Here is a 10,958-nt window from a genome sequence, read left to right on the forward strand (position 1 = left end):
TAATCTTTATCCATTTCCTAAGGTTAGGGGAGTGGTGTGGGTTTCAAAATGAGACTGAGACCTTCTGCACAATGGGTCCTATTCTACTGTTAAAGGGCCAGTGCATGAGCACTGCCTTTACTTGTATCACATCACCCAAATTTAAGCAGCTTAATAATTATTAATAATTAAAACATTGTTTTGATCTTCTCTCTCCTGTTCCCACCCTGTCTCTGACTTTGAGTCACTTTCCTTTAAGGGGTGTGGAAGTCTAATTCATGTGATTATTATCTTCCTTCGGCTCTCAAGTTGCTAAAATGAATTTTAAAACTTTCTCAATTTTATACGGAAGGTGATGGAGGAATTGAAACAATTGCAGAAACATGTAAATACAGTGCTTGTGAGGATACAATGTGAAAATAACTATGAGAGCAAGAAGCAATTAGAGAGATGAATATCAATTGCCATGTAGTAGAGGAAAACATTCCTGAAAACTTAATGGGAATCATTCCATTGTCTACTTTCCCACTGCTCCCAGAATCTTTCTGTAGTGATTTACCAGATGATGTGGCTGAACTAATTATTAAGACACGTCGTAATGCTATTTTGCTTTGAGTTATACCTGTTTTTATTAGGTTCTATTGCTTGTATTATTTTAGATGTTTATGCATGCATTTGATAAGTTATATCTCCTCACGCTAGAGAAAGGGAAGGACTATTAGCATGCAGAAGCTCCAGATTCAGTCCTTGGCATCTCCAGGTATGCCACGAAGAATCCGTCTTTGTTCCTGGATAACTGAACAAGATTGGAAGAGAGAAACTGAGAGAAACTGAAATTGACAAGAGTCACCCATCCTTACTTGCAAATTTATTATGGAACAAGTGTTTTTTGAGTAGTCTCCTTCATCAGATGCATGAAGTGTTTTCTTGAGAATTTATATATCCATGGGTGATGGTTAACAATGTGGTCAGGAGAAAATGACCTGTGGAAAAATGGAGTTGTGACAGGTGGTGTAGACTAGCCACCCAAAATATAACACGCCAGGCAGCCTCCAAATCTTTGTGGCTGGGTTTCTCTACATGTTTTTTGTCCTTGACTGCAGGGTGTGGTTTCCTATATGTCTCTTCCTCACCCTCCCTTTCCTAGAACTGGAAACTATTTTTTGCTATTGTGGAGGACCATGAGCCACAGACAGTTTTAGGGAAATGGTGGAGAGACAATGACACTGATTACCATTTTCAGGACCGTACTGTGTCCCATACTGGAACAACAATCACACTAAGAGTTGGACATATCAGAACAATCTTAAAATTCTTATAACACAATAGTAGCTATAACTTCATGTCAAATGGAAATGTCTCAATGGTAATTTATGTTCAGATCCAGAAAGGAAGCAGCTTACAGACAAGTTGCAATTTCTGATTTTCCAATTACATTTTAAAGAACTTAGTCCTTAGTGACACCAGTAATATATTGGGCTATATCAAACTAAGAGTAGAAACATTTTTAGGCTAAACAAAAAATTAAAAAAAAAAATCCACCCAGTAGCACCTTAGAGACCAACTAAGTTTGTCATAGGTATGAGCTTTCGTGTGCATGCACACTTCTTCAGATACCTGAAGAAGTATCTGAAGATACCTGAAGGAACAATACCTATGACAAACCTAGTTGGTCTCCAAGGTGCTATTGGAAGGAATTTTTTGTTTTTTTTTGTTTCGACTACGTCAGACCAACACGGGTACCTACCTGGAAATTCATAGGCTAAGGTTAGTCATGCCCATTATTTTTAATTGGCCTTCTCTGAGTAAGAACATAATTGTACAGAACCCACTGGTTACCTGCTGCGAAAAAAATCTCAAACTCACACTACGGGACACCAAACCTATGGCATCATCCAGAACGCCACTCGTTTCATCGTGACGTCATGGGCCTGAGCGGTGATGTCACCGCCAGGCGCCCACTGGTTCCTCCCGCAAGCCTAGAGTTCCTCCTCCTCTCAATATGGCGCCGGGTGAGACTCCGCAAAAAAAGAAAAGAAAAGAAAAGAAAAGGCGCTGAAGTAGCGTAGGTCGCATGAACCCTCCGGCGCGCCGTATTAGACCGAGGTGCGCCCCCTAGAGGATCCAGTTGAGAATAGCGGAACGGGAGTTCTAAATGGGCGGGATTTCCTCCCCGGGGGCGAAACTGATTCGCTAGCGAAAAGGGCGCAGGGCGGAAGCAGATCTTTGCGCAGGCGCACTCCAGGGGCGGTCGGAGACGGAGCTGGGGGGAGGGGTGCGCCCGCCAGAGCATCAGGGAGGAGGAGGAGGAGGGTCGAGAGGCGAAGAGACTCGAGCGCCATGGAGGAGCGGGGGGAGCCGCAGTCGCCGCCGGCGTGAGTAGGGGCGGTCGGGCCGGTTTTTCCCATGGGCCGTAGGGCGGGCCTCCGTTAGCCGCCCCTTCCCCAGCACGCACGCCCCCCGCACGGAAGGCCCGGCGCGGGAAGGAGAGGAGGTCGGCGCGCTCGCGGAGCCCTCATCTGAGGATGCGCTCTGGGGCTGGAGGGGGGCAAACAAGGGCGGGCAGGAGGGTGGGCCCCAGAACCCCCTCCCGGCCCCCCCTCCCCGCTGCACCGGGGTTCCCATGGCAACGAGGCTTGGCGGGAGGCCTTCGTTCTGCGCCCCTGCTGGCGCCTGGCCGAAAGGCACCGAGGGTCGCCTGAGGTTGATGGCCAGGGGGGCTCCCTCGGAGCTGAGCCGGAAACCCTTCACCTGGTTTCCACCTTTCTCATTTGTTTTGGCTTGCCGCGGCAGAGGTGGGGGCTCGGGGTCGTGGTTGAAATCTTAAAATATTAGGCGTGGGAAGGCGGGTGCGAGTATCTGTGTCCTTCCTCATCTGTTGTTCCATCTCAGAACCTGTTCCCTCCTCTGACTGACTGCCGTGCAAATTCTTCTGCTCCGTTATGTTGTTGACCCATGTGTTTCTTCGCGGTATGGTCCGAGATATAAAAGTACGGCTTCACACGTTTATTTGTTTACATGTACAGTACAGGCAAGGTGCTTTGCAGTTTTTCCACATGTGGTAAATGCATGTTCTTTCACATAGTTTCAAACATGCTTGGTGCCTTGTGACATCTGAAATGTACCCCGAGTGGAATAATTGTGCTAATATATGTGTTTCTGTATAACTCGTTCATACGACAGATCTCACTGTTACAGAATAGGGCATGCTGAAACTGTTGTCTTCTCAGGGATAGGATGAGCCAGGGTGACTCAAACCCAGCAGCAATTCCACATGCAGCTGAAGATGTTCAGGGAGATGACAGGTGGATGTCACAGGTAAAAAATAACATGTTATGCTGTAGCAGGGTTGAGTGGGTTTTTCTATCCTGTACGACACTTGAGGGGATAGTGATCACTGCTGCCACTATAGCTCTTTTGTGAAAGGCACAGTCTTTGTGGCAGTCTCTGTGAAGACTGTCTGGCTGACTTGCCTATAGGGTATACTAGTAGATCCATTCTTAACATAATCCCAAATTGGAAAGTGCTGGAGGCTTTACTTCAGTTTACATGTCAAATTGCTGAGAGTTGAAGACAGTGTACTGCTTTGCATGACTGTTCTCTATTACAATATGCCTTAAGGCAGGCGTAGGCAACGTTTTCCGGCTGTGGGCCGGAGGATTCAAACAGACTAACGTCCATGGGCTGGACATGCGCAGAAGCCATTTCTGGCGCCGCGCTGCCCATGTTTGGGGCACCGGAAATGGCTTCTGCGCATATCCGCGTCTGTGCAGACATGATTTCCAGTGCCACTCAGCAAGTCCCCGTGCTGTGCTGCCACGGTTTAGCGGAGCGCACGGGGGACTTGACGAGTGGGCGGCTCGGTTCACTGGCAGCCCGTGGGCCGGATAAATGGCCTCCGTGGGCCGTATCCAGCCCATGGGCCGGATGTTGCCGACCTATGCCTTAAGGAAGCTCAATATGCTCAAGACTGGGTAGACTTCCTATAATTAATGATATTATACAATTATTCTGCTTTTCATACATAGATTGTATCACAAACCCAAACTGCGGCCCTCTAGATGTTTTGGCCTACAACTCCCATGATCCCTAGCTAACAGGACCAGTGGTTGGGGAAGATGGTAAATGTAGTCCAAAACATCTGGAGGGCTGGAGTTTGGGGGTGCCTGAGTTAAAAGGAGTTGGCTCCTGCTCTCAGCCTTACAAACAAAAAAGACAAGACAAAGAATAGAGGAGGATCAGTTTGGCAAGGCGAGAATGAAGTGACAAGTTGTAAATGGGCATTAGTATCCAGTTTTGGCCAGACATATCTTCCCTTGTTAGGACACTTGCTTGGAGAAAGGTTGGTTGCCACTACCTGTTAGTTCTCATTCCTTATGCTAGTGGCAGGGGCCATGTGTATGTGTGCTCACTACTGTCCTCACCAAAGTAGTGGGCATCTGCAGTAAGGAAATATTAGTAGCAAAATGGCAGAGTTGAGAGGCAGTCAGGATTGTAATTCCAAAGATAATTGGCTCTGGGTGCAAGAAAGCTGCTTGGTTGTCTTAATGCTCTTGCTTCATTTTTATACAGCATAACCGTTTTGTGTTGGACTGCAAGGACAAGGAACCTGATGTGCTGTTTGTGGGGGATTCCATGGTTCAGCTGCTACAGCAATACGAGGTAGTAAGTGGTGAGGCTGTGGGGCTTGTTATATTAACACACTTGCTTTCCATCAATTACATAATGTTGACAGTCCACCAACAATGGACAGAGCCTTCTTTTGAAAACCATGCATAGGGCTCAACCCATGGAAGGGAAAGGGAGCCTTTGACCCTGTGCTTGACACCACATATCCCTTTGGCCCAACTTCCTAGGCATCCATTTGTTGAGCATAATATCTGTGAAGGGTTAGCATGGTGGATTTTTCCATTGGGAGGGCATTGACCTAGATCACCTTTGAGGTTCCACCGTGGCTGCAGTTCTTACCCTGCCCACAGTGGCTGTAGTTCCCACTCAGGTCATGTTTGACTGCAGTACTCATTCTGGCCACCATGGCTGCAGTTCTCAATCAGGTCCACAACATGCAAATGAAGGATTGAGACTGCTGTTCACGGATTGGGTAACTAAGGGAAGTTTTGTTACTGTTGCAAGTTACTGAGTACTATATAAGCCAGCCGGCTAAGCTATTGTGCAGTCCAGGACTCAGAGCTGAAATAAAGAGCTGGTTGTTTTAAGAGCTGTGTCTTCATCTGTCTTTCCCACAACTCAACACTTCTGATCCCAGGAGACCTTCATGTGTACAGCTGTATGCAAAGGCTTCTCTTCTGAGGATCTCCACATACCGTTAGCTGTATGGGTGGGCCTGCGACTGCACACAACATCAGTGTGGGGCCAAGAGGCACAGTCTCTCGCATCCCAGCCATGTTCTTAATGCTACACATAGACAGCAACATCAGAAAAGAGCTTTGAAGGTTCTTCAATCCAGGTTCTGTGTAGATACTATCCTTTTTTAAAAACAACAACCCAACAACAGATACCTTACCGGTGGGTTAGACTATATGATCAAATATTCTGCTTTTGTTCAAGGGTGATCTAAAAGAGTGAATTGGTTTCTGGTTATAGATATGGCGAGAACTCTTTTCACCTTTACACGCACTGAATTTTGGGATTGGAGGGGACACAACGGGGCAAGTTTTGTGGAGACTGAAGAATGGTGAACTGGAGAATATTAAACCCAAGGTAAGCTGGGGGTAATGACTGTGTGTATGTGGAGGCTATCTTTTCAAATGAAGAGTTTGCTGGCTGTTGGTCCCACCGAAACAGTTCTGCGCTGATAAGCACATAATGATTCCATGCCAGTGTGTTTGTCTGTGGTATATATTACATTTGTACCTTGTAATTTATAACTAGCAAGGAAGCAAAGGCCTAGGCTGTGAGTGATATTGTCAAAAATACCAAAGTCTGGGGGAGGCATCAGCAGTAGCCTGCTGAGGGATTTAACAGCAGCCTGCTTTGGCAACTATTTCCAGGCCAGAAGATTCAGGTGCAGTTGGAACATTTGAGAATTTCTAGGGGGGGTATCCTGTAACTATTGTCTGTTAATTGTATTTTAAATATATTTTATGTCTACAGAACTTTGCTCTGTAGGTGTAGTATGAATATGGCAAATAAATATTAAATGCATAATACAATATTCTTTCATTTGAGGTTGCATGGGTTCTTTCTCTTGTCCCTTCTCTTCATCCACAGGTCATTGTTGTTTGGGTTGGAACAAATAACCATGAAAACACAGCAGAGGAAGTAGCTGGTGGAATAGAGGCCATTGCAAGGCTCATCAATACGCGGCAGCCTCAGGCCAAGATAATCGTGCTGGTATGCATTGCTGTGGTCAAAGAACAAGTAGCAACTTTGGGAATGTGTGCACTTTCTGCAAGCTCCTCTTTGACCAGGAGGAATGGTAGTAGCAGTATGAGAAGAGAAGGGCAGTGCCACTCCTTCTTGCAGGGATGCTTCTGGGAATAGTAGGTCTCTGAAGCCTTCTCTTGGCCAAGGCAGAGGAAAGAAGGAGCACTGGGTGTAATGCCTTGACCATTATTTATTTAGGGAAAGGTTTCTTGTGCTTCAAGAGTGGAAGCTGCTGTCATAGCAGATCAGCTAAATCCTATATAATAGCTGAGGATAATTCCCTGGATGTGCAGAATTTAAAAGGAAGTAGGTCTTTTGTGGAACGCTTTCCCTAGAGTGGGGAGACTTCCAATTTTGATGTGAGGTTTAAGATTGGCAATGTTCTCCCAAACGGAGTGGTGGGTTTTGCTGTTTCAGTTTCTCTGATCCTTTTAACATCAATTTTCATTATTTTTACTGTAAAACTTATTGTGGTTTTTATCTGTTTTGTTTTACAAATTGAATAGCCATTTGAACACAGTACAATCACACAGGGGTTGTGTTCACACATATAGACATACTTATACTCAAACCACCTCCTGGCAAACATCCTTATCCTTTCTGGAGCTGTGCGCTGAGTGGGTCAAGCAAGGGAGAATTGTCAAAAGCTCTTTCATTGCCAGGAAAACCCTGTGCAAAAAGAACCTTTAAGCTCTCCACATTCCATTCATTTAATTTGTGTGATTTCAACCGGCCAGCCTTCAGCCACATAAAGTTGAAATCACACGTGTTATAACACACATAAGCCGCAATTGAACTGTTGATTCATTATTTTAGAAAATGGAGTATTAGTTAATCATATTCCTTTCCTGTTCACTTTAAATTATGATAAGGGCACTGAGAACTTTGTATCAGTTGCACAGTTGGGGGGGTTATTGGTTTGTTTTTGTTTTTATTATCTGTTTTGTGCTCTCATTTTGTATTTTTATGTTGTGAACTGCCCTGTGATCTTTGGATGAAGGGCAGTATACAAAATTGATAAATAATAAGGCGTTGGAATAGTCCATGTATAAATCATTTTTTAAAAAAAATTGGGGAGAGGAAGGTACAAACCCTAGGGTGCTTATTCACCTATGTTTTACTTAGAACAGACTTATTGAAATTAATGGCCATTCATTTCAGTGGGTCTACTCTGAGTAAAACTGTAAAACTCAGTTGCATGCAGGTAGAGAATAAAAGTTGTCACGTGCTTCTTAATGATGAGGTTCCTAGTGGGTGAGAAGGAGAGATATGATTTATGCAGCATCATCTGCCAGGTCCCAGAGTGCCTGGGTAGAGTCAGTGCACAGGGAGATGCCTGGGCGAGATTTCGGGAACATACTTCTTACAGTGCGGTGAAGTGGTTAAGAGCAGTAGACTCATAATCTTGGGAACTGGGTTCTCGTCTCCGCTCCTCCACATGCAGCTGCTGGGTGACCTTGGGCTAGTCACACTTCTTTGAAGTCTCTCAGCCCCACTCACCTCACAGAGGGTTTGTTGTGGGGGGGGGAAGGGAAAGGAGAACGTTAGCCACTTTGAGACTCCTTCGGGTAGTGATAAAGTGGGATATCAAATCCAAACTCTTATTCTTACAATACTGAGCGCCTTCTCACATGCTTCTGTTCTGTTCCATGCTCAAGGGCCTGCTCCCTCGTGGTGAGAAGCCAAACCTGCTGCGGCAGAAGAACGGCAAGGTGAACCAGCTCCTGAAGACCTCACTGCCCAAACTCTCCAATGTCCAGCTGCTGGACGTGGATGCCGGCTTTGTGCACTCAGATGGCACCATCTCCTGCCACGACATGTTTGATTTTCTGCACCTATCGGGTGCCGGCTATGCCAAGATCTGCAAACCCCTCCATGAACTGATCATGCAGCTGCTGGAGGAGACCCCCGAAGAGAAGCAGGCGACTTTGGCCTGATCCCAGCTGTGTCCGTGACACCCCAGCTCCATCAGCGCAGTTCTTTTTATCCTGGCACTACAGAATCCTCCTTACTCAAAGTGCTTTCCATTGTTGAATGTTACTGGGTGTTGTGTTTAGCATTGGAAAGGAAAGGGGTCTGGGGGGGGGGGGCGGTGGCTGGGATGGCAACACATGGGTCAGCTCAGTCAGTCAGAGCCACCTGCAGAGGGTGGTTTAGATTGACCGAAGAAGGATGATACTTTAAAGTCATTTCTTGTTTACAGTGTGAACGTTCCTGTCACCTGTTCGTTGCTCATGTTCTGCTGTCACTCTGCCAGTTTCCTCGCCTTAGTGTCCTGCCAGGCTTATTATTCCAATAGCCCCTAAATGTCTGAGCTCATTAGCTGCACTCACATTCCACTTCCTGAACTGAAAGTAGCCTGCTTCTTTAAAAGTTGGAATTGTTTGGAGAGTTTTTATACTTAACTGGGGTTGGGTTTTTTGTTTTAAGTGATCTTAGCTGCTTTTCCGGCTTTGGCAACAACAGAAAACAGGATAAAGCTACATCAGACAACTTCAGACGTGTGAAAAATTAATGTGTTAAGTGAGTGGACTCATTTAACTCAGCCTGTTTTCAGTTTTGCTTGATGGATGTCATTCTTATGCTGAGGAAGAGGGGACTGCCCAATTTCTGCATCCTGGTAGAACCATTTGTTCTCTCTTCTCTCTCCCCTTCCCCCTTTTGTGTGCTTTGATTCAACATTCCCAGCTCTTAAAAGGCCCAGTGGCCTTGGAGTCCGGACAGTGGCCAATATAAACTGACATTTCTTCCCGTTGTTCCATATTGTGCTTCAGAATGCTTTGCAGAGCTGTTTGTGTTCTTTTTAAAAGAAAGAGCAAAAAGCAAGTGACTGTTACTTCCCCTACCCTCTTAACATCATAATCCTTGCTCATTTACCTTCTCTCAAGGCCAGGAGTAGGCTGAAGCTTTACAAGGCCCAAGGTTGTGTTTCTTGGTTGGGTCTGTCCTGTACAAGCATTTTATTCAAGCACATGAGGCCTCTGACAGCGAGGGACGTAATTGAGCTATAGCCGTTACCTCTGTTGAGTAGGAAAGGGTCCAGTGTGGAAAACATGTTTCTGGGGATTCCTGTATAGAGATTACCAGGGATATAAAGCCTTAATTCATGTCTACATGGATGGGAGAGATTTTCCCATGAAGGGAAAACCTCTTTCAGATTTCTGGTTTTAGGAATCTGAAAATAAAAATAAAAAAACAAATATGCTTCCATCTATGGTCTGCTTTTACCTGAGCTAGTTCAGCAACATCAGCTATTTAAACTTAGCCAATCGTGCATAGGTCTAACATGTGCTTCTGCCCCCCCCCCAAAAAAAAGTCTTGTGCATGAGACTTTAGTGGCTCTTTTTGTCGTGGAAATGCTTTTTCATATCAGAAGGTTCTTGGGAGCAAGTTCACTTTCTGAACACGCTCACTTGATGTCTTCCAAGTAGGCCTTTATCCTAGCATTTATCCCCTCCCCCTCCCCCAATTACCTTGCTCCTGTAGACTTCCTCCAGCACAGGTGGGGAAATGCAAAAAGCACAGAGCTCCTACTCCACAAAAGAATGGTGGGAGAACAGTGTCTGCTGGAATCCTGAGCTGGGGATGGCCGTGGTTGAGCTGGCCATATACTGCTGGGGCTTTCCTGCTTACCCTTTTGTGGAAAAGGTAGCACTGGCCTAACTCTTCCTGAAATACCTCTCTGGTGTTCCTTCCATGCTAGTGAAACAACTGCTTGTGGTCCAAATGCTCCTTTTGGAAGATGTTCCTCCCCTTCACAGACCTGGCCCTGAACTAACTGCTTCTCTCGGGTCTGCCTCAGTTGCTTTTTGCCATTTCCCCTGCCTGCTGCCCTGGATCCGACCTAAAGGCAGGTCAGTATCTTCCTGTCTGTCCTGTCACAAAGAGAAGCTTCTCATTAACAAGACTGAGAATGTTGTAGATCCCGCCCCACCCCTTATTTGAACCCTTGCCCTATTTGAACCCTGTTGCATCTGCAAGTGCTGACATTATGTATCCTGCTCCTCTGTATCCCCAAACAAGATCCTAATATTGGGATGTGCTTGGCTGCCAAGTGCTCCTGGTAAGCCAGGAATATGTCTTGTGCATCATATACTGCCCCGCCTTGAGCTTTTACTTGGCTTTTCCCTCTAATCTCATTGCTGTTTACAGTTGTATGCTGCAGCCCAGAATCTCGTCTGTGCAGTGGTATATGAATATTGCTAGTTTTATATTTATTGCAGCCAAGAAAAAGTGTGAAAGAAGGTTAAGGAATGTTGTCTTTATCTTGTCGTGTGTGTGTGTGTGTGTGTGTGTGTGTGACTGCAACAAAGGGACCCTGTGCCCACAGGAGAGAATTGTGGTTCTGGCAGCATGCTGGCTCAAGGGTGTAGAAACTCCTTGGAGCCTGACCTTTTGCTGCTGGGAGTTTGGGAGGGTGCTTTCTCCCCTCTTTTTTTATTATTATTTACTGGTAGCCAATTGAACTTTCCACCCCCACCACCAGAAAAAAGTGATGATAATTGCTTTGGCAAAATGGCATTGATGACTGGTAGAGCTCACTGTTTAGTGCATATTTCAATATAAATGTATATGTTTCACCAATTAGTTCT

At 45.6% G+C, this 10,958-nt stretch overlaps 1 protein-coding gene across 4 annotated transcripts; it reads left to right on the forward strand.

The window, feature by feature from the left end:
- Positions 1–2,226: 2,226 nt before the first annotated feature.
- PAFAH1B2 (platelet activating factor acetylhydrolase 1b catalytic subunit 2) lies at positions 2,227–10,950 on the forward strand. Of its 4 annotated transcripts, none has more exons than XM_035140179.2 (7): positions 2,227–2,354; positions 2,872–2,969; positions 3,163–3,297; positions 4,552–4,641; positions 5,584–5,700; positions 6,211–6,333; positions 8,025–10,950. In XM_035140179.2, the coding sequence occupies exons 3-7, from the start codon at positions 3,217–3,219 to the stop codon at positions 8,301–8,303; spliced, it is 690 nt and encodes a 229-aa protein (XP_034996070.1). In that variant the 5' UTR covers positions 2,227–2,354; positions 2,872–2,969; positions 3,163–3,216; the 3' UTR covers positions 8,304–10,950. The 4 variants fall into 4 exon arrangements, with proteins under 4 accessions (XP_034996070.1, XP_034996069.1, XP_034996068.1 ...); XM_035140178.2 differs by having other exon boundaries at positions 3,210–3,297; XM_035140177.2 differs by lacking the exon at positions 2,872–2,969 and having other exon boundaries at positions 3,210–3,297.
- The last annotated feature ends 8 nt before the right edge of the window (positions 10,951–10,958 follow it).

This window comes from Zootoca vivipara, chromosome 15 (genome assembly GCF_963506605.1).
Source record: "Zootoca vivipara chromosome 15, rZooViv1.1, whole genome shotgun sequence".
Classification (NCBI taxonomy): domain Eukaryota; kingdom Metazoa; phylum Chordata; class Lepidosauria; order Squamata; family Lacertidae; genus Zootoca; species Zootoca vivipara.

Bases quoted from the DNA above. Each gene is read 5' to 3' on its own strand.
- PAFAH1B2 (XM_035140177.2), top strand. From the start codon at position 2,320: ATGGAGGAGCGGGGGGAGCCGCAGTCGCCGCCGGC. The intron at 2,355-3,209 runs GTGAGTAGGGGC...TTGTCTTCTCAG, and splicing joins GAGCCGCAGTCGCCGCCGGC to GGATAGGATGAGCCAGGGTG. The intron at 4,642-5,583 runs GTAGTAAGTGGT...TTCTGGTTATAG, and splicing joins AGCTGCTACAGCAATACGAG to ATATGGCGAGAACTCTTTTC.